At 38.4% G+C, this 23,446-nt stretch overlaps 2 protein-coding genes and 1 long non-coding RNA gene across 9 annotated transcripts in view; 2 read left to right on the forward strand and 1 right to left on the reverse strand.

Moving 5' to 3' along the window:
- SAMTOR (S-adenosylmethionine sensor upstream of mTORC1) overlaps positions 1-18,221 on the forward strand; it is a 36,606-nt gene extending 18,385 nt beyond the window's left edge. For 2 of the 3 annotated variants that reach the window (XM_087765412.1, XM_087765414.1), the window contains exons 4-6: positions 2,068-2,241; positions 9,733-9,847; positions 14,810-18,221. In XM_087765412.1, the coding sequence (XP_087621538.1) occupies positions 2,068-2,241; positions 9,733-9,847; positions 14,810-15,439 (919 nt within the window). In that variant the 3' untranslated portion in view covers positions 15,440-18,221. The remainder of the gene's footprint in view (positions 1-2,067; positions 2,242-9,732; positions 9,848-14,809) is intronic. The other variant, XM_087765413.1, reaches the window with a different exon arrangement.
- Positions 15,066-20,332, reverse strand: LOC148054539 (uncharacterized). Its single transcript, XR_015706450.1, has 3 exons — positions 20,201-20,332; positions 18,716-18,959; positions 15,066-15,187 (listed from the first exon to the last, which is right to left on the reverse strand). It is a non-coding gene; the product is annotated as an uncharacterized LOC148054539 (long non-coding RNA).
- A 159-nt stretch (positions 20,333-20,491) lies between these two features.
- The window catches only part of TMEM168 (transmembrane protein 168), a 30,213-nt gene continuing 27,258 nt past the window's right edge, over positions 20,492-23,446 (forward strand). For 3 of the 5 annotated variants that reach the window (XR_015706448.1, XR_015706449.1, XM_087765409.1), the window contains exon 1: positions 20,522-20,667. Coding sequence is in view for 1 of the 5 variants with exons in the window: in XM_087765411.1 (XP_087621537.1) it covers positions 20,617-20,667 (51 nt within the window). In the remaining 4 variants the exon portion in view is untranslated. Of the gene's footprint in view, positions 20,668-20,708; positions 21,101-23,446 lie in introns of those variants that run through there. The other 2 variants (XM_087765411.1, XM_087765410.1) reach the window with 2 other exon arrangements.

Consider the following 23,446-nt stretch of genomic DNA (forward strand, 5'->3'; position numbering starts at 1 on the left):
AAAGTAGTAAGGTAGCTGATAAACAGTGAGGAAAAAGATTTTTTTATTTTTTTTTTCCTGAGTTTCATTTCTTTGAGTAAATGACACACAGAACTAAATAGTTAGGAAAGACATAATACCTAAATTGATCATATGCTTATAAACAAATAATACAATATAGTGTAAAATACAACTTTTATTAGCACACCAGCAATAATTCAAGTGGTTTTCTAAGGTTCTTTTTTGTTCACTGATGTTTTTAATCTCTTTCCTGCTAAGTTAAATGACTGACTCCTTTTACTTTCACTTTGTTAATTTTAGAATTGTTGTCTTTCCATATGTGCAATCTCTAAGGGATGGAGTTGGTATCGTTTCAGTCTGTATATCTTTGATATTCAAAGAGCTTTGATTGCTGAGGAATTGTAACTATAAGCTTGTTGATTATAAATATAATGTTTGCTGAGTTTATTTCTCATAGAGCTGTGTGTTCTCCTGTAAGGTTCCTGTCTGCATTTTAGACTTTTTGTATTTAGTGCAAGAACGCCTAGGGCCTGCTTGAGCAAGTAAAACTTGCTTGTGCTTTGAGTTTTAGACGCAGGTCAGTTTTGATCTTGAGGTCCTGTAAGCATGTCAGCACAGAAATGAGTCCAGGATAACTTCCCCCCCCCACCCCTCACAGCAAGAATTAGTAACTGGGACATAATGTGCTACTGTAATTATATATTTACTGATTCAAGGTGTTCATTTCCTACCAGCTTGGAGTAAAGCAACTTTTATCTGTACCTGTTTGATTGTGTATGTTTCCCTTTAAGAAACTCAACTCCACTGACTTTTTTTTTTTTTTCTTTTCATTCACATCTTATATGGTGGAGAGGCCGGATATATTCGATGCCTATATCACCAACCCTTAGATAAGGCCTGTGTATTCCAAGTCCTTGTCCCTATTTGTGATTTAAATGCAGCATTATACCAACATGTCCTTTCCTGAATCTGTGATGTGAAATACTATGTTATCTTGATCCTGCTTTGTATAAGGTGGTATTAAACTACACTTGAATTCATGTTTTCTGGAATGTTTCCTTCAAACCTGTACAGCTTTGTTAGAGGAAAATTGAGTGAGTTTCAAGAAAGCATCATAAAAATGGGTTGTTATGAAAACATCATTCAAACAAGCACTATTTCTGTTAAACTTTTCGTGCAAATACTTGGCTGGCACATCTAATTAAAAATACTGCTTTGTGCCAGGTGAGTCAGGCTTTTTAATTTCACAGCAACAAATTGTTTCCAATTCTAGTTCTATTTTTTGGACAAAATTCGGTTATTCTCGCACATGATTCTTGCTTCTCATACACTAATGCTGACTACTGGTTGAAGTATGCAGGTGCAATTTTACTTTTTTCATAACATTAATTCTTTTAAACTGATTAACAGTTCTGTTTGAGTGTGACCAGATTATTTTGTTCTGGTTCCTATTAGCACAATAATTAAGTATGGGAAAAAGTTGAAAGTTAAAATAAGTCTTCCATAATAATACAGCTACTGCAGATATCTGTTACTTAAAAACAAAAAGCACCCTAGGCAAACTCAATTAAAATTAAAAACTGGTGTATGTAAATTAGCCCATAAACCTGGATTATGTTTCTTTTCCCCCACATTATATGCCTTGCAAGACACAGATGTTTCAAAAGCCCCTGCATTTATGGGGAGCTAGTTAATAACTGTTTGCACCTTAGTGGAGAACTGTGGTGCTCAGGTGACAGCTGCAGTTTACCCTGTGGCGATGTTCTGACAAGACTTCTGCTGTCTTGCTCTAAAAGTCTATCCAGATAAAACTATTTTGAATCTGTTTACTCAGCTGTGGCTTACAACCTAATTTCTGGAAATAAAACACCAATCGACTTCAGATGTGTCTTCGGGTGTATTGCATCTTTCCTAAAGCTGATTTACAAAAGTTGCAGTAACACCCAGATTTATTTAAAAGCTGACAGTGCTTGTGTCTTTTAAACCTCTGTCTTCCGTCTTATCTATAGTAGCGACCAAAAATAGCATTCTGTTTTTCTGGGGAATTTTACTTTTTGTTTTTTTCAGTGTGTGCCGAGAATATTTTCAGAATGGTGGGAAAAGAAAAGCACTTGAGAAAGATGAAAAAAGAGCACTTCTTGCTTCCAAGACCACTCCAGCTTTAAATGTTCCCCAGGCTCCCAAGATTGAAGATCCCTTGCCAAACTTTGGCTTGACAAATCATGAAGCTATAACAGAAGAGTAAGTTTTACTTGTTTTCCAGACTTTTTTTTCCCTTCTATGTGTGATAAGACTTACCTGGACATTTTTTCCCCATAACACATTAGATCAGTCTGATGTACTTTTAATAGTTAAGAAAGGGCATTTTCATGTGAACAGATATACATGTTTCAAGAAATAGCTATGTTGTAGTATATTTTGGTGGATGCCATAAAAAATTGCTTGAGAATGACAACTTAGTCATCTTCATTTAAGTGTTAGAGCAATTTCGCTTTTGTATGTCATTGGTGTGCAATGCAATTTATATTAAACCTTGAGGTGAAATAAGGGAGACGTTAATTAAGTTAGAATCTAATGGCTGTTCAGCATTGTTGAAAAGTCAATTGCTTATGTAAGTACTAAGTGCCAAATGTAAATATCAGAGTACTTAAAACTTTCTCTTCATAAGTAATTGCAGAGAAACTCTTGATTCCAATTATACACTTCAAAAGCAATTTTGAATTATAACCCTTAATTTTACATGTGCTAGCTTTCTGATGACTGGCTCTGCAGAAGTTGTAGTATCCTTGAGGTATTTTCCTAGCAACAGTTTTAATTTTGTTTTTGACCTTCACTCAAGTAAGAATTTTTTTTTTGGCATTCAGGAGTAGCTTTATTTCAGTTACAGTCCCACCCTCCTTTTTTCCTAAATAACATGGGTCGTGTTTGTGGCTATTCCATGTGTGATGGAAAGAATTTAATATTTTGCAAGTATAATGGAATAATGAATGCATAAGCATCTTATCATTAAATGTTACAATTATGATCTTGCTTCGTATTCTTTGTAGACTAGTTCCTACAACTGTCTGCAATAATGTTTTTTCTGTTCCGTGAAGAGGTTTTTCTCATTATTGTAGCATGTCGTCTGTGATCAGCACTTACTTTAAGTTAGATACAGTACTAGTTAGGAAAGGAACGAGCATGTTACTGATGTTGTTAGCAGATGTGTCTGTCCCTACCAGCTGGCATCTTTTGTGGTTTCTCATCTTTGTAAAGTAACTTGCAAAAGGCATAAAGTTCCCAAATGCGTATGTAGTTGAATAGTTACATGCAAAATGAAAACATTTTCCCCATTGTTGTCCTATTATGACAAGACAAAACAGATGCTTCCAAAATGAAGGTAGTGGTTTCTCATGAGCTGACTTCCCTCATTGACTCCTCTTTTTAGTGCTCATTTTGCTAAGTCAGCATCAAAATGAATACCTGTTTTAATGAGAACTGCCAGGCACTTTCGCACAAAGGGGTGATGAGATGCTAATACCTTATAACATCTCAATAATGCTGGCATTTGTTAACACATAATTTTAGCATTACTATAAATAGCAATTTGTTGGTACTTGTTTGTTTAAATCAGTAGGTTTGATGATCACACACTACTTAACGTTGGTTTGTCTTCCAGTGGCAAGCCTTGTCGTGATAAAGCGTTAGCTCTCTTTGCATGTGCTCTATCTTCATACTTTGTACGGAGTTTATAACGGCTGTTGACGAGCTAACTTCACATGAGTTTCTTCTTGCTACGAGTAGTCTGTAGCCTGACCTTTTATGCTGACTAGTGTGTATAGAAAGTAGTTAATAGAGAAGTTTTTGTTTAATAACTTTAAAAGTATTTGTTAATATAGTGAGTGATGATGATTTTTATCATCATTCTTAAAACTTTAAAAATACATACGTCCATAAAGACATACCTGGCAAAGGCAAGATTTATGATATTTACCTGAGTAAGCAACAAATGGTACTAAGGTTTTTAGTAGCCGTACAGACCTTAAAACAACAAGGCATAGCTGTTCCAAGTTACTGCCCAGAGAAATCAAAATTCAGTTTCTTTCTCTATGCCTTATAGAAGAAATTACAGAGTTTATCAGAATGAAAATGGATTGTGTATTACACAAAGCATACTGTTCTCCTGAAATGCTTTTCTACCATGTCTGCACTGATCAATTAGTGAAGTCTTTGAAAATCTTGGTGAGGTCTTGGTACAAGGGGTATGAGGGAACCTACACACACACACACTTGTTCAAATACTGTCACTCCATTCTGGTAATGTACCACTACAAATAAGAGTTGAAGAGTTGCCTATAGGTATGGCTAAGCCTGTGACTTTTTGTTTTACTCTGTTAAGTGTAAAGACAATAACCTTGTTCTTCCCATACATAATCATCTCTCAAGTAGTATTAAAAACAGCTTGCTTATGTAGGAGCTCTTTCTAAGCTTACCTTTACTGGCAAGCCACTGTACTTTGCTTGGTAAGGAGCAAAGCTAGCTCAGGAATAAAGGGTTCCACAGATAGTGAAAAAGACGCTGGGAGATGTGGAGAGAAGCAAGAAGCACTCAGCCAGCTCTTAAAGGTGATGGTAGGAAACATCATAGGAACCAGAAGTACAAAGTGTACTGCACCTCAGTCACTCAGCTACTTTGAACCCATTTCCAGTTGCTCGTGTTGCTCACCTCTTTGCCAGATTAAAATTGGTGGGTCTCACAGAAGTAACTAATGTGAACAGTCCTTTTTTACTTCATCTATATGAAAAGTAATGTATTGTCCACAGTACTTCCTTCCATCCCAGAATGAGTTCTTATGTCTCTAACATTACAACTGCACCTGTTGTGAAGCTGGATATCAAAGTGGCTCAGTCTTGCAAGATAAAAGTGGCTGTTATCTGCTGCTTAACAGCTCCTCCCTTCAATAAATCAGTCCCTGCTCTGTTCTTTTTTTGAGTATTGTTTCTCTTCTTTTTTCCATCAAGTTAAGCAGTCTTGCTTTTTATCCTTAATGGTAAAAATCACAACCTTTTTGGTATGGATTCTTCTCAGGTGCTGGTTTGACTGTCTCTTAAGGCATAACCTATCATTCCTTCTTTCATATGTATCTCAGCAAGCTAGACCTTCCCATTGAATATCTTTATGCATGGATGTTATGAAAGATTTGAAGCATTCCAGTGTTGCCACTCAGAATTAGATGTACAGCTGTGTTCTGCTCTTCTGACAGCAGCATAAGGCTTCTGAATTTTTTTCACCTCCCATCCTTGATAAATAATAGAGTAATTGAAAACTGTAAACTAGGAGATCAGCACTTGAAGTCATTAATTTCAGAGATATATGACCATAAGGAAATTCACTTTAACTGCTCTATTTCTATCTACTTCCAAGAGAAAATGTCACTTACCTGTAGAGCACCTACTTGAATAATAGGTGCATTTTTAAGGGGGATAATAATCAAGAGCTGCAGTCCATTTAATAAAGTTCTTGAAATAAACAAGTGTGGTATATATTTAAAATGCACTCATTTCCCAGGTTATATACACTTCATTACCAGTTCCTTATCTTTAACTATTCACATCTTGTTTTTCTACCTGTACACTAATGCATCGGAGAACTGTGGATTCAAGATGTGCTTGGAGATTACCTACAGTGGCAAAATACTCCCCTTGCTTTTAATGTCACTTTGACTGAAAATCATTAGGAAATGGGGGGTTGAAGGGTGATTATCAGTGAATTCAGCAAGACTACGTTCCTAACAAAGTCACTGGATCAGTGATCATCACCTAGATTACAGTTACATTCTCACTGAGGAATTTGGCTTAAGAGTTACAGTGCTGAAAATGTAGGTATCTGAACCAGTGGTCTTCAGACCATCTGAATTGGTGGTCTGTGCTCTCTGTATATGTTCAGTGACCAAATCTAGGTGCTTCTGAAGAGCTTCAAAATTATTTCAAGCACCTAACTAGGATCCTGTTCCTAGTGATAACTGGCAGCCTGAAAATTACTACTGAGGCAGCAAAACCTGACAAGCAACAGGAAGTCAAGATACAAGTGAGCATCTGAATCTCTGCTACTTTTAAGGTTTCAAAGTATATTTGCATTGAACTTGGACTACAAGGCTCCTTGGCCGTGACACAGCTATCAGAGTGAACTTGTCCTGTATCAAATGCCTTAGATCTGTCGTCCATTAGTGCAGAAAAGAGTTTCTGGCTTCTGCTCAGCTTGGAATCCAGTGTTGTAGCTTTCCAGAAGTGTGCTCCAATGCTGTAGTAGTCTGAAGTTGTGTCCCCCTTCACCCAGTCAAAAATAGCACTGCAGCCAAGAATGCAGGTTTTGTAAGAGAGGAAGACAGAACACATCGCAGTGATTTTTCACTCTACTGTAAGTGAAGTGAGCTCTTCCAGAGATTAGGAGGTTCTGGGTTGTGTTGCTTAATTTTAATCTGTACAAGTATTTCATCGAACACTTTAGATGGAAAATGTTAAGATCTCTAGAGGCTGTCACTCTTATGGGAAGTTTTCTCTGCACTAGAGAGTTGCGTTCCATCTGTTGTTTCCTGTGGTCCCATGTGTCTTTTATTCTTTTGCTGTTACCATTGGACTCTTATGTAGAATGTAAGCGCGTATACAGACATACGTTTTTGTGTTTGAATGAGAAGGAGACGCTAATGGCAGATTCTGTTTCCTAGACAAGGAGATGTCCTGGTCTGAGAAATGTCATACTAGCCTTACGTGGAAAAAGACACTACTTGACTTCAGCCCATGTTTGTGATTTACGGCCACTTAGACCTGAATGGTCCCTCTGCAGTACTCAGATTCCTGTTGTACAGGTTACATTGTGATTGGCATCCAAGCTGGGAAAAAATTGTTGCTATGATCTTCATTCTAAAATCTCACTCAGTACTGACTGACTTACAGGGTAGCCTGGTAATGTGTGCAGTTTTAACTTAAAGATAATTGTTGCACTATTTGCCTTGGTGATGCTGGTATTTTGACAGAATCCTCTGGATATCTTCTATTCCACGTAGAAGCAAAATCCTTAAACTTGGCATTATTATTCTGCCGAATGCAACAAGAAATCTTCTCTTGCTTCTCAACATCCCTCTGTGGTAGATCACTGATAGTTTACGAGGCGCAGAGAGCCCAGATCTCTTTATTACAGCTTAAAGGTATTTTTTTTTCCTGCAGTATTCCTTACTGCTTTGTTGTTGCTATGAATACAACCATGGCTTTGTTGGACACCATTGGCCCTGCAGATCTGTTTCTGAAAGTTTTTTGCAGTTATCTGTCTCTCTAGGGCTGAATCTTTCTCAGCAAGATGACAAATGATATTTTGGAGATGCCAGTTGGAATTGGCTACAGAAACTTGAAGCAAAAAGCAACATTTGCTTGCTGGGAAGTTATTCCCTGTGAAAGCTGTGAGTTTGCATTTGTTTGCCTTTGTTAATGGATTTTGGGTATTCTAAGATCTTACAAATCATGATGGAAATTTTTAGATGCAGCCCTGTAAATGATCCAACAGAAAGAGCTCAGACTGTTGGGTGCTAGTGGTGCTGTATATTTTCTTTTTTTTTTTTTTTTTTTCCTTGATAATGTGGATGCACTCATCAAGTTGTGTTTTAGAGAACAGACGGATATAAAGTCTGTACTAGAGGACTTGAACAGAATTGTTGAACTTCAGCATTTACTGGTTTGTTGCAATTGCAAAGAAAGAATAAACAGCAGTGGCCTCCAAATTCAGAATGCAAGAAAAATAAAAAAATGAAGAACAATGTCTTTGATTGTAGGATGTATTCAGCAGCTGAGTCCTTGATATTAGTGATAATTGAGTGCGACATTCAAATTCTAATTCTTTTAAGAGGATGAGGCAAAACCTTTAGATGATGACAAGATAGCTGACTGCCAGTACTTTTGTACAGGTGCATTGATCTTATCTGATGCTACATTATATAAACTGGTAACTGCCTTAGTCATGAAGAAAACGCCTATGGTTGCGAACTTGAAGACCACAAACGTTTCTCTAGGCATTGGTCAAGGAGACTGTCCTTTGGAAGATAAGAATGCTTTCAGAGGCAAGGCAGCAGTCACTATCCTTAAAAGTTGCCAGGCATCTTTTTTCCTTTTCTTTTATGAACTATATATTTAACTTAAAGAAAAGAGCAATGATGTCTTTATCTTCATAAAGGCATTTCAGATTGGCTTTGCAGTTGGTCACAGATGATGTCAGAGCTTCCCAAGAAAAGGCAAATCTCATCTGCCAGCCTCTAGCATATCTTCTGCTGTGCTATAATGGGAGCTTCCACCAGACAGGACAAGAATGTCTTCTCTTCATTTCTTCAGTCTACTGTTTTCTTTCTGATCTCATGGTCCTCCAGTTTTTTTTTACCCCAGGAAGTTTTGGAATCTGGTTGAGAAGATTATGGGCCAGTTACTCAGTGTGGGGTTTTTTGTCGTTGGGTTTTTTTTTTGTTGTTTTTTTGGTTTTTTGAGTTTTTTTCCATGATGTTTTGGAAGGGCATATGTGCATCTCTGCAGCATTCTGGAACTAAACTATTAAAGTGTCCTTAGCAGTCTGTCAACCTCTTTCTATCAGTCCAAGCAGTAAGTCATGATTTGTCAAGTTAATCTTTTTTTTTTTTTATTTTAATCATTCACCTTTTGTTGTTTGGTAGCATAGTTAAGTATTTAGCATTACAGCCACTGGCCACCTTATCTATAATTTCACCTTGAATAGTAGGGTCATGGCACAGTAGCAGATAAGGAGATTTTTGGCTTACTAAAATGTTCTCCAGAATTCTTATGGGATAAATCTTCATTTTTGAGAACTTCAGAAGTACTCTGATTAGGACTCTCCTTCCTAAACCAGATGGCTATTTTTGACTATTTCTCATTAAAAAGCTTTTGGATACTCCAAAAGAAAACTGATTACATGGCATGGAATAGACTTTTTTTTTTTTCCCAAGTAGTTTTGAGGGAATACTTCAGTTCATTTAAATGTTTAGAATAACTTCCCTACAACTTGAGCAGACAGTTTTTAACTTTGTGGCTCTGCATGGACTGATCTAACTCTTTCACAGTATCTATTGAAAATAGAATTGGAGTGAACCTCCAGTGTTTTCAAAAATATTAGCCAACATAAACTAAATAAAATATTTTAAAATTTTTGCAGGGAAAAACTAAATGCTTTCATTTTTAGATATTTTTTTTGTTTACCTTGGAATACCATTACGTGTTCTCTTGTTTTTATTAAACCAATTATGGCACTTGACTTCAGATGTCCTTTAAAATGAGACTGACAAGTAGGTAGGTCATGGAGCGTTGTCAGTTTCTCTTTTAATCTCCTGAAATTTTAACTCTGGTGACTTGTGTGACTTCAACACCAATAAATACCACAAAAAGGTAAGCGGGAAACACAAAGCAATAGACGGAGCCTGTCTAGTGGACACATAAGTTGCCATTTTAGTTTCTTACTACAAGTACACAAGTTAATAGTATTACAGCTGCTCCATACATGAACTTTTCTGCTTGAGGACCATCTGCATTACTGATGGAGCTTGGTTCTTTAGGTATCTCAGCAATTCAAGTAAGGCATTCACTTGTATTAGTCACTACTGTGGTGCTCTATGAGAAATTTTTTGCAGTAGTTATCTGAAATTGTAATTCAGAATATAGCTTCAAAAATAACATTTGATAAAACTGAATTCTTGCTGCTTCTTAGGTTGCTCCACTCCTTGGGGAAGATCAGATTACTTGATGTTGGTAGCTGCTTTAATCCATTTCTGAAGTTTGAAGAATTTCTGACAGTTGGCATAGATATTGTTCCAGCTGTTGAGGTATGTAATGTTTGCTGAATTTAATATAAATTTGATTCTCAGATATTTTAGAATGCTTCAAAATGACTGTAAAAAAAAAAAAAGTGTGTTTAATACTTAGGTATGTATCTTAAATATCTGTGCTTTAAAAGGAACTGTGGCCCTCCTACTACCTCCTTTCCATGAACAGGCTCTAAACTGTAGTTGTTTTTTGTTTTAAAAATCTAATTTTTTTCAAGAGTTACGCCTTGATAATGCGGTTGTGAATCTTAACATTGGAAAATTTTAGTAGCCATCTTTTAATGGCATTTCAGATGAGTCCTTGCATATTAAAAGGCATAAATAAAAATGGCACCTCTCCGAAGTTGCATTTGCTGACAGAAGGAAATGATCAATGACTGTACTTGGGGAGTTTCAGTAACCAGAAGTGCACTGTAAAGGGGGCTTTTCAGTTTATTGCTACACATATTATTGAACTTCCACAATCCTGAGGACAAATTTATCAGCACTTCTGGGGTAAATTGCTTCATTTTCTCTAGGTAGTAAGGTTCTCAAATGCATTAATTCTACTGTAATAATATGTTCTTTCTGTCTTTTGCTGTTCACTCAACTTTTGCTTGTCCTAATAGCATTTATCAACCAAGCAAAATGACAAAGTGGAGTGAAAATTAAAAGATACAGAAAGGAATGCGTTTCTGACAGAAAACAGAAAAACTTTTGATCACTTACAGTTTAAAATCAGGCTCTATTAAAATCAGTGGCCTAAGGTAACCCCCTCTAGAAGTGGAGAGGTGAGAAGTGTACAAGTACAATAATACAGTTAACTTGAAAGTAATGTTCTCTTATTTGCTGCAGTGTGGTTTACATGCTAAATGCATGGTATTTTGTTGTGGTCACCACGTTTAGCCCTCTAATGCCTAATTTTTTATTTTTGCTATGCTCAGAGATAACAAAAGATATTCTTGGGGAAAAAAAAAATCTGAGTCTGATAAATTGCTTTTTAAAGCAATTCAATGTTAGTTTCATCTAAAACACAAAGAAGCTTTGAGTGGACTCCATCTTGCCTAATTTGAAGCATAGGCATCGGTTGCCCAAACATCATTGCCTTCCACCACTGGAAGGACATCTGCATAGAACTGTTGGCCATGACACAGGATGTAAAGGAGACACGTGCCACTGAAGTGGCAGCCTGTGGCATCTAAAATGGTAATACAGGGCAAGTAAATTTCCAGCTAAGATACATAGAGCATGGGTGTCTACATCTAAGGTTCTACGTTCCAATTGCAGTCAGTGGAGTTCTATTAAAAATAGTCAGTGAAACCTAAGCATCTGGTGTTTCACGGTGAGGTGAATTGTGTTCTGACCTCATGGGCTGTATTGACTAGCTCTCCAGTGACTACAATGGGAGCTTAGGCACCTGAAGTTACATGAGCTGAATCTAACCATTGATTTTGGTGTATGGATAGTTAATATTTTGCTATTCAGTCTATCATGCTGTTTTCATAAGACAATTACTTTTGTTCTCATGAAAATCAATTTAAATATACGGTGACCAACCATTATTGGAAGAGTCCCAGAAAGGTTACTTCTGTGGATGTAATGGAGGAATATGAGTAATCCAGGCTGGACAACAGGAGAGGAAGTAGTCAGGTAGCTGCAATTTCTGTGTACTAACCAGTTTTTCAGGCCCTCTCCCAGTACAAGGGAACGATAAGATAATTGATTTCTTGTCGTCTGACACATAGTACCATAGCTTGATGATAGGAACTGCACAGAGTGCTACTATACAATTCAGCGTAGTTACTGTGAGGCCTGTCTCGGGCTCAGCAGCTTCTCTTGTTTCCATCCTCTTGGATACTTGGTGTGTTCAGGGCACCTTGCAGCCTAGTTAGCAAGCGTCCTTGGGGTGACATGGAGTACAATTTGTGCACTCAAACTCATCTCCTGGAATAAGCTTAGGCTTACCTCCAAAACAGAATTAATAAGCCCTGATGTATTCAAGATGACTCTACTTTGAGCTGCATCAGCACCATAACCTACTGAATAAATTTATCTTTAGGCCAGCAGTTGCCTGCACTGATTTAAGACTTCAGAATAACAGCCAGAGGGTTCTTATGGTAGCTAATGTCATTGTCTGACCTGAAAAATGGATCTGATAACTTAGTGGTAGAAGCAGAAAATAGAAGAACTGGTAAAATCTTCTATTTTAGCAGATGTTTTAGATAAGATACCAAAATACTTTTTTAAACACATTGAAGCATAGAGGCTTCTTAGGAAGTCAGTTTCTTTAATAATATTAAATAGAGGGTTAAATAATTCCTTCTTTATTAATAAAAATAGGTTAATCCACTTTCTGCATATATAAATGCTCTGGATACAGACCAAGTAGGTGAGTAAAATACTTGAGCTAACTTGAGGAATAAGGATGTAATTGTGGGAAAAGTAGGAGAGGACCTGAAATGTTAGTTATATAATAAAAGAATTAATGTCTTCAAACTGTTCAGAATCTGTGTGTTTCAGAGCGAAAATGTGAACTGTAGAGCTGTGAATATGGGAGTATGGTAATCTGGCTTTGTGTTTTGATTGGGGTGGGTCTGCACCAAGAAGAGATTGGTATTCTCTTCAATTGGCATTGTTCACTCATCACTTCCAGTGTCTTGGTGTAAGGTACGCTGAGGGAAACATGCAGTATTATCAAGTAGGAAGAGGGAACTGAGACAGGGGTACGCAGAGCAGGTTTCTTCTTGACTTGGTGTTTTTGTTGGCCATTCCTTCAAACATTCTGCCTGTAACACAGATATTCTGGGGTATAATTAGCAGTGGTTATTTTCTTGGAGGAGTTTAATTTGTCTACACTTAAAAAAAAAAAAAAAAAGGCAAAATTGGAATGAAGGGAGAATCTCCACTTTGAGAAAATCCGAATATAATTTCATACTGCTAGGAAACATGTTGTTGTATTGGAATAAATATAGTCTGAGACCAAAAAAAAGAGGCTGGAAGAGTACTGGAATTAAAAGCTTGAAAATACAAGTAGGATTGTGTTCTTAAATGTCAGTGGATGCACTGAAATATGACTGCTGTTTCACTGTCTAGGACTTTAACATCAGTTCAAGACTTGTATATCTAGAGTTCAGTAGCAATCTCCAGTTTAGGAGCATTTTTGTCCTAAAACTGCCTGCAGAGTTCAAATTCCACTTGGAACATGCTTTAGCCCTGAAATTCTTTAACGTTATTTCTGCATAATGTTTTATGAATATTTTTCCAATACTGAGAAATACTTGCAGTCTAAATTGTTTTGTCAACTGTGTATGTATAACCTCTAACTTTTTATGTCTTGCTTCTAAGTATAGTTAGCATGTTACTCTGAACAATTATTCTTCAAAGCATTTCTTTCCTTTAAAACTTATTAGAGAATATCATGAAATTACTAGTGTTAATTTCCTGTTCTAAATATTACAAGGAAGCAGAAAATAGCCCTGCAGGTATAATGGTTGCAATTAAAATTTCTTGATTATAGCCACATAATGCAAGTCCCTTTCTTGATTTTGGCAAATTGGAGGCCAAGAGTAAAGCTACTGAAAAATGAATCACAGGGGGTTTTTTATGAGCACTGATTACTTTTTCTAATTTACTGCATATTCTCAGAAGAGAATGTGATTTTATATGAACAGAAATAATGTTCTCTTCTACTTGGAAGCAATTGTGCACATCAGTTGCTTTATGAATACCTTTACAATAGTGTTCTAGTGATCTCTTTTTTTGAATATTGTTTCATAAAACATGCTATAAATATTTTTGCAGTATGAAAATGCAACAGATCTAGCTCCACCTTTCAGATGTGCTCCGCAGAATGTTTTGGCGCTGCTTTTATGTTCACTTACCTGTTTAGAAATCTGTCATTCACTGCACATTCTCTAGGCGTTAACAACAATTTTTGTTGCTATCATGTTGAAGCCTTGTATCTTAATATCTGTTTTATGAGAGAGATCAGCCCAGGTTTTGATGACTATTAAAGTGTCAAAACTTAAACATAGTCAATAGCATACAGTTACTCATTTTTTGAGTGCTCTGTGATAAGGGTGTTAAGAACTTATCCTTCTGTATGTTGTATTGTGGTGTAATTTCCAGTCTTCAATGGCTCGAGCACACAAATGATCAACAGATTCATTTAAAGCCCTTACCTTCCTTTGATAACTGCCCAAATGTGTACCACTACACTTTGCCTTTACAGCAAGGTTAAAACATGGACCTGCATCACGGCTGCAAAGCAGTTAGTGTGCTGTAATTTTCTAACATATCTTGCCTTGCTGTAACTTCTTTATGTTTCTGTGCCAGTAAGGAATGTAACTTTTTTCCAAGTGACCAAACTACTAAATTTCCTGGATTCTTTAAAGAACTGGTAGAAATACTGAGGTATCAAACTTTCTAATTACTGATTTCAGGTTTATTAAAAAAAAAAAAAATAAAAGGCAAAAAACAAACCACCACATAATGTAGATGTAAATTTTAAGAACGCCATTGTTTCAGGCTATTGCCACATTTTAATATGCAACTATCTTGACAATTTATGGTACACTGGGAAAACATGGAATTTTGGCAGTCAATAGGGGATACTTTTGGCTTCCAGCATCTGGAGAAACAAAAGCAATGCAGGCTTACCTGAGTTCTTTTAAAATCATCTGTGAGACAGTTGATTTCACACTTTGTTTTATTCAGGCTAAATTTTTTTTTTTAAATGAACAGTTCTCAGCTATCAAATCTCCAGCAAATTACTGCACATGAAATGCTGGAAATAAGCATTATTTTTAAATTGTTAGTTTGGATTGTTTGATTTAATAATAAGGGGGGATGTTCAGCAGGCTTGAATTTTCCTCAAGGGAATGAAGAGATTATCACTGATCATTCTGTAGGCTTGAATTGTATTTGCTCTTTAAACTAACCTTGATGTTTGTTTGGCTTTTTCTGTTTTTCTTATTCCACCAGAGCGTATACAAGTGTGACTTCTTAAATCTTCAAATTCAGCAACCTCTCCAACTGGCACAAGATGCTATAGATGCCTTTCTTAAGCAACTGAAAAATCCCATTGATTCTCTACCTGGAGAACTGTTCCATGTTGTCGTTTTCTCACTCCTCCTTTCTTACTTTCCTTCACCCTATCAACGATGGATATGCTGCAAGAAGGCACATGAACTTCTCGTATTAAATGGCTTACTGCTTGTAATAACTCCTGATTCATCTCATCAGAATCGCCGGGCTATGATGATGAAAAGCTGGAAAATTGCCATAGAGTCCTTGGGTTTTAAACGCTTCAAGTATTCCAAGTTTTCTCACATGCATCTGATGGCATTTAGGAAAACTTCCCTGCAAACGACAAGTGACTTGGTTAGCAGGAACTACCCAGGAATGTTGTATATCCCACAGGATTTCAACAGTATAGAGGATGAGGAGTATTCCAACACTTCCTGCTATGTTCGATCAGATACAGAAGATGAGCAGCTAGCTTACGGTTTTATGGAGCTACCTGATGCTCCTTATGACTCAGACTCTGGAGAAAGCCAGTCTAGTTCAATTCCTTTCTATGAGCTAGAAGATCCTATATTGCTTCTAAGTTAATGTAGTCGCTGAAATGCCCTTTCAGTGAAACCTCTTCCTTAACTAATTTTGCTATACTAACATGGGCTCAACACACAAAAAATGGTTTGCATAAAGAAAATGCAAAGGTTTACAGAGTTTGATATTTTTTTCTACTTTTGAATTTTAAAATTTATTCTTGTATGAAAGTGGAAAAAATACAAGTTTTATGCAAATGACTCATGTCATAGCATAAATTGCTGTTACTTTCTTTAGATTTGTATCACTAATTTTTTTTTTTCCGGAAAGGTACCATTCTTTTCTTTAGTGCTGTGAAGTGTGAATTCTATTTAAGTTGCTAAATGTTGTTTCTATATTTTAACTCAATGTGGTTGAGCTTAAGGCACTGGAGTTGGTGGGCTTCTGAGAAGTATATGTAGGAAGAAATAATTTGCACTTTAATTAAATGTGCAGATAGGTTAAGACACTTGGTTACACACGTCCCTTCTGAATTATGGAAGAAAACTTTTTTCCAAAATTTGTTTCACTCTGGTTAAGCCTGGGCTGGAGGAAGTATAATGCTTGCACATTTGATTTTATGTTTATTGCAGCCCTCTTGAGATAACACCAAATCAAGATAACACCAAAACACTGGAATATATTCATCTATAGTTATACATACTGTGTAATTTCATTGCATAAATAGTAGTTAGACATGAGATTTCTGAAGAGGTTCTCCCCCCACCCTGCCCCAGAGGAGTACGGTACGTCTAGACAATTATGTTTCACTTCAAAACATGGTTTTGCAATTTTATGAGTGTACAAGCACTAACATATATCAGTATTTCCCCAATGATGGTGTTCTGTATTCTCTACAAACTGTGTTTTTTGGGGGACAGGGTGGGTTTTGTCATGTTTTAAAGTAAATTATTTATGCATTTTAAAAACAAGCAACTTTTTCCTTAATTGTCCTTACTTGTAGACCCTCCCAAGTTATATGGTAACTACAGACCGATTTTGTAAAAAGGAACATAATTATACAAGTTTTTCAAGGATATACATATTTGCACAAAAATGTGTGTTCAGACCACACGAGTGAAGTTAACACACACAGTTTGTTTATTTGGACCCAAAAATCTTCTGGTTTAGTTTAAATAAAAATTCCATAGCTGTCTGAAACCTGGTCTGTGCTGTAAGGAGATGGAACAGAAGCGTTTTACATCTATTAAGTTTTTTAACGTGTGTAATAAATTTGTGACTTTTTGCAGGAAAAAACAATTCTGTTCAGTGGTAAAAAAAGAGGATTTGGTATTAGTTTTGCTTAGATTTCCCTCCATTTAAAAATAATGGCCAGAATTTTCAGATTTGAATGTTAGGCTGTTAAATCTTTATTTAAGTGCCTAATAATAAATGATTTGAACTAGGTGCCACATCATGGTTTTAAGACTGACTTCAGCAACATGGTAGAAAGTACTAATATATAGTTTCACAGGAGGTTGTGATGAAATATACCTTACATCATATTAACCTACCACATTGTATTTATAATACAGAAGTTACCAGATAAACTGAAGTTGTAGTGTGGATTTTACAGTGGTTGCTACAAAAATGAAACTTACCCCTTCCATTGAAGTTTTGCACTGAAAGTGTCACAATTTAACCTACCTGTTTTTCTTTTATACTGGTTCCTACAAAAAGTCATCCTGCATTGGTCCTGCTTACACTCGAACATGAACTGGATTGCATTACTTTGTTCTTTAATGTAAGCTTTTTGTGTCTCAATTCTTAAATTTAAAGCATCCCCTAATACCTGATTCAAATTCAGTCTGTATGATACAGTTGTATACAAACCAAGCAAGTACATTCTGATGTGTAAAAAGAAAAAGTATCATGGTTGACTTTTTAATTTTTTTTTAAGAGAATACTTCTCTAACGAAATACGTAATGGCTTCAAAATTGGCTGTAAGTCAGTATTTGCATCTAATGATTTACCACTTCACTTACACTAAAATGTTTGTCATTCAAAGCCTTTCTTCTTCCCAGTTAACCACTGACTCCAGCAGTGCTCATGTTAAAGCTAAAATATTGGTGCTACAAATTCAGCTGTTTATGGAAACATAATCTGTGCATACTTCAAAGTGTACCTAACATTTTAACTGATGCTCCTTATTAAAAAAAAAAAAAGTTGTAGACCAGGTAACATATATGTTGGCATTGGTTAATATAAACTGGTTTGTGATTCATACAAAAAAGCAATTCAGACCAAGATTTATCGCCCCCCAAACTAGTTTAAAACATTAACATTTAAAATTTAAGTCTTTTTGGCAGGTTGGTGACACCATTGTATTTGTGGTTTAGGGACCTGAGATTCATAACAGCTTGGTTTTCTTGCTGCTCATTCTAAATACCTGAAGTGTTCTTTTTTTTTTTCCTTTTTTTCCTTTTTTCTTTTTTTTTTTTTTTTTTTAACAAGGGACAGTTGATTGTGGAGAAGGAAGAAAGTGGAATTTACATAAATATTTATACCTCCCTGAACAATAAAGTGGCGATATCAGGAGTTGTTGGATATTTGGCTTTGGTGCAAGAAGAATGCTCTAGGTTATGAGAGATTTGAAAGTTATGACTGTGCAAGAGATCTGTTCTTAAGGTGCTGGAGAAGAAAAGGAAAAAAATGTGTATTCGCATTTCTGTTGTCTTTATGTCACTACTTTTTGTGAACAAAGCACATTTATTAAAAAAAAAACAACAAAGCCTTTTTAAAAATTGTTTCTTTGGGGTGGAGATGAGTTAATGCTGAAATCCAGTGAAATCAATGCATAGTTATTTTCCTTATTGTCAAGAAAATAGTTGTGTTGGGTTTATTTTATAAACAACTGAATTACAGTAAAGATGTTAAATTTGGTAGCTCCGTTTCAGCTTCTACATCTCTGTTGTGGTCTTTGCTTTACGGAAGGGTTTTTGGAGTTTATCCAGTTGATCCTGTATCATGTTTCTTTGCCTGCCCTCTTAGGATGTGACCACTTTCTAACACAGTTCCTCTCTTCTCTCTCTAGATGCTCTTAATGTCTCCTCTATCTCCCTGAAATATGTTTGCAGCACCTGTTGTATGTTGGCCCTTTGAGGTCATGCTGTATTTTTCTACATGGTGATTCTGAGTAGTGGAGGTGTTGGGAAAAGCTGAAAATGGGAAAAGAAACGCAAAGAACTGAAAAGGCAAGGCTCCTACTCAGATCCAGATTCTAAGAAAATTAGATTTCAGCAGAACTGAAGTGTGTCCCTAGCACTGCAGAGCCTAGCTGGTATATTCTGGTCTCTTACTTGACAGTGAAGATCAGAAAACGTGATTTCACAGCTGTTTTCAGTATTGCTTCCTGCAGAATACTTCTTTTCTTCTTCAGGGAGACTTGCTGACTTGCCTTTATTAGTGTGATCGTTCTAAGTCTTTTTAATTGTATCTCCATGAATCAGCAGCATAACTTTGATTCCTTGCACTTGAGATATGTATATATTCAGGTTTTTTGCTCCTGTTTTCCTTAATTTTCCTCAATTCATTGTTTTGTACCTGTAGAACAGCAGGAAGATTTTTTAGAAGGGTTGCATTTCACAAAGTTGCACAGAAACTTAGCTGTTTTTTTATTTTTTAAGTAAAATATTCTCCAAGAAGTTCAACAAATAGTTGCTTGAACAGTATTCCTAAATCACAGTTAGATGGATATAGTAACAACTGTGTTGTCCATGATGCTGGTAAAGCATCTGAAGCAAATGACATTTACTAAGCAACTGAGATTTCTACTGTTCTGCTTGTAAACGGAAAACCTCTTAGGTTTTTGTTTTTGTTTTTTTTTTTAACCCCATGTAACTTTGAGGCCTGATGGCTAGTTTTATTTAAAATTTGAAGATGGGTAAGGATTTTGGAGACCAAGGTTCTTGTGAATCAGTTGTCTGAATAACTGAGGCAGGAAAGAGAGACTGTCAAAGTTTAGATGCTCGAGTATCCAGCTGCCGCTGGTCAGCACTGGTGTTTCTTGATGAAGGCGCTGGTTGTGATGAAGGGATTACAGGAACAAAGGACATAAATCCGCAACAGGCCAGCCCTCTTGCAGTTCAAAAAGCCCCTGTGCAGCAGCTGTCTAAACGTACTCAAACTACCCTTGTTTTGCCTAAGCAACGGAGCTATTGAGATCCAGCCACTTCCCACTCTTGCTCACCTCCCTGCGAGGGCCAATTCAAAACATGCATTTCCAACACAAAGTGTTGCAGAACACTGATGGTCAAGGAAGCATACCTTCTGTATAATGCTAGGGTGGTGACAGGTTTTGTTTGGGAACCAGGACTCAGTCCAGGATCAGAGTCGTCTCCCCCAGAAGGCTCCTACTGGCAAATGATGGGAAAGGCTAGAGTCTTCAGTCTGTCTTGCAGTTCTCATTGAAACACAGCTTTCCTGCTTCTGTGTCCTAAGCACCAGTTGACAGTGTTTAGAGGTTTGTTTTTTTTTTTTTTTTTTTTTCATTCTTTCAGCCTATTAACCTTGTGGTTTTTTGTGTGTGGAGGGGAGAACGCGTTTTCATTCTTGCCTGTTGCCTAGATGCTACTGCGTTCCCCGAGAGCAAGCCAGCTGCGGGGCTGGAGAGTGCCGATGGGAATGCTGTTACAACCCCACTCCGGCCCATCGACACAGGGCGAGATGTCGGCGACTCTTCCTATGAGAAAATGTTGCTCTGGGCTCCATGCAGCTGGAGCAGCGCAGCCCAGGCCGAGGCCTGGCACAGGCACGCCCCAACCCCAGCACCGCTCTCCTCTCACCTTTTTACAGGCCCTGGACCAGACTCCTCAGTGCTGGGTTCAGCCTCAGGGGCCGGGCCATGTTGCCCTGGGTATTTCCATTCCACCCCAATATAGCAACAAGTGTTTCTGTTAAGAAAACTCCTATTCCCGCTAAGGCGAGGACTTTTTGCATCCTTCCAGCACAGGTCACCCTAGGGGTGGGGGGCGGCCCCCCTTCTCCCCGCCGCCGGCAGCTGCCCCCGGTCTGACTGGCGCCGCCTGAGCGCAGGCACGGTCCCACCGAGCGCCCTGCCGCCCGGGGCAGGCGCGGGCCTGGCCTGGCCGCCGCGGCGAGCTGAGCTCCGCCAGCGTCCCGGGCCTCGCCGCCCGGGTGGCCGCGACGGCGTTTGAGCCTTGGCGCGGCCCGTAGCCGGGACGCCTCGCTCAGCCTCAACATGGCGGCGGCGCTGCGCGGTGGGCGGGAAGTTTCCGGGACGCCTGTTGAGGTGAGTGCGGGACGGGGCTGGGCCGCCGCCCGCGGGCGGGGGGCATGGCGGGGCCCGCGGCCTCCCGGGGCTCGGGCGGGGCTCGCCCCGGCGCCCTGTGCGTGGAGCGAGGCCTCGTCACCGCGGCGAGGCGGCGGCGAGGGGAGCCTGGCGGGCAGCCCCGGGGGGGACGCGGCCTCCTCGGGCAGGCCCGGGCCTTGGCGGGGCGGGGGCCGTCTGTACAGAGCAGCTTCCCGGCGCGGCGGCTTGTGGTAAGCGGCCTTGCCCCGGCGGAGCCGCAGCTGGCAGCGCCCGCTCCGCGGGGCCAAGGGCCTCCGCGAAACTCCCCTGGCCGGGCCAGCCCAGCGGCTGGTGCTTCGGCCGGGTGGCACCGGCCATCCGTAATGTGGGCTCGCTGGAAGCGTCCGAAAACTAGCAGAGTCGTTCCTCTCAGGTTTGAGCCTACTGTATTCATGCGTTAGATAAATACGACTTTTTGTTTAAAAAAAAGTGTCATAAAGTTGCTTTTTTAAAAAAATATGCACTGCACTGGAAGAATAAAGCTGAAGGAAAGTGGCTCCAGTATTTTAGATAGGCCTCACCTGGACTTCAGATCAACTGCAGTTAAACTACTGAACCATCTTTGGGTTTTGGTTCTTTTTTTGCTTTCTTAGTCAGACTATGTTAAAAACTACTTTGGGAATGCTGTTCCTTTACGTATGGGAAAGCTCTTGGATAGCTTAGTGTCCAAATCTATAGTTAGAGTCCAGGTTTTGCTTAAAATTGTGTTGGCAAAAGTTGACGGATATTTCTGGGTGTACATATTCTGTTTGTTTTGGATCTAAGTGTGATTTGCTCGGATATGTAACTCAGATGTTGCAATCTGAAACTTTAAGGCCATTAGTTTAAAAAACAAACACGCACAACACCCCCACCCCGACTTTGAGCAGTCTTTGTCCAAACAGTCAAAGTCTTAACAGAACTGAGTAACAAATAGCTATGTTGAGAATAAAGAATTTAAAGAATAAATCAGATACTGAAATTTCTCATGAAAACTGTCTGAATTCCTGTGTTATATTTATTTGGTAACATCTGTGTGATGGGATACATTAATCATGAAAATGCTGCCTTTTCCTCTTTTCCTCAAAACGTTGACCATGTGTTTTGGTTAGAAAAAAGACTAGTGATTAACAGTGTGGTTTGGTAGTACACCTTTTTGCTAACTGGCTAGAAGATGAGGAAGAGGAGGTTGCATTCACAGTCCGAGCTGTCATTTTGCAAATACTTAGTGGTCGAGCAGACTTTGTGTCTTCCCAGCAGGAACAGGCGTGTTCCCCCGCCCCGGCGCTCGGCACAGCACGTGGGGCAGCAGCAGAGGAGCTTCTCTTTCGTGTTTCTCACGATGTGGTGGCAGCAAAACTCTGCTTGGCGCGAGCTGAACCAGTCGAGTAGTTTTCTGTCAGAGTGGCTGCTTGCTTGCAAGGGAGCTGGCTAGTGTAAGAATCCCACTGGAAAATGATTTCGCGACAGTAGTAAAATTTTAAGCCAGGTGTTAGGCGGGAGCTTCCGCCTTTTGCATGTGAGCCAGCCTGCTGACTTCTGTGAGGCTGGTGTCCAAGCGAGTACGTACAGTGTTAGCCCCTTGACTTGGAGGGGTTCCAGAAAGGCTCAGGAACCAAGATAATAGGACGGGGTGGCAGATGTCCTTCAGTGTAGCAGTAGTCACGCATCAGTGCTGTGGGTTGGAAGGAGATGTGAAATCATTCGTCTGTACTCGATTATCTTAGAGGTCTTTTCCAACCTGAACGATTCTACGATTCTATTCATGGTTTGAACGAGAGATAAGGGGGGGGGGGGGGGGGAGGACGTGTGTAGGAGTTGAAATAAATGGCTCAAGTTGTCCATAAAGCAAATGTTGATTGTAGTACAAGAAACAGTGAGACTGCGGCCAGTGCTATGATACCTGATATATTGTAACCTGGAATATGATAACTAACTTTGTGCTGTGTCAGCTACATGCAGTAGAAAACAAATGAAAGGTTGGGGGAACACTAAGTATATTACCAAGTGAGGGGAGAAATATTGTGAGATCTTAAGCATCCAGGCAACTCAGAATTAAGTTTATATGTCTAAAACAGTAATAATAATGAGTACTATGAAAATTCATAGTTGAAAGCCAAAGAACTTTAACTTGCAACGGCATCATGTAATAACCATTTGCTTTAAGTATATGGTATGTATTCTGTTTCAATTAAACACATTTTTAATGAACAGTTCTTTCCAAAGTAGTATCTGCAGTGTTGTTAGGTATTTAACATAATTTGAAAATACATGTTATCAAACTTAAGTAATTTAAACAATAGGATTTCTTAGGCCTAGTTTGTCTCTACACCAATTACATAAGCTGGTTTTATACTGGATGTCAGTCTTCAAATCAGCCAAAACTTATGGGCAAATCGGTCAATTCACTTTTTCTTTTGTTGTTCACTGGTTTAAAAAATGATAATTTAAAAATCAAGAGAGAATAAAGTCTAAGTTTTGAGTTTCAGTCAAGGTGTCCTTTCTTACTTCCCCCAGCATTATAAATGAAAGCAGTAAGCGATAATCTAGCTCTGAGTGTTCTTGACACATTGGCTGCTCTCTCATACTATTAACTCTTCAGAAGTCTCTGCAAGATGGGTGATTAGGTAATTACTTCCAAAATGATAGATGCTATGTATGAGTCTTCTCACTTCTTGGGGATTCTGCCCATAATCTGTATAATCATACTCTTCAATAAACTTTTCATTAATAACTTTAA

The sequence above is a fragment of the Nipponia nippon genome, unplaced genomic scaffold (assembly GCF_047370975.1).
Source record: "Nipponia nippon isolate SJK-2023a ecotype South Korea unplaced genomic scaffold, ASM4737097v1 scaffold_3, whole genome shotgun sequence".
In the NCBI taxonomy this organism is placed as follows: domain Eukaryota; kingdom Metazoa; phylum Chordata; class Aves; order Pelecaniformes; family Threskiornithidae; genus Nipponia; species Nipponia nippon.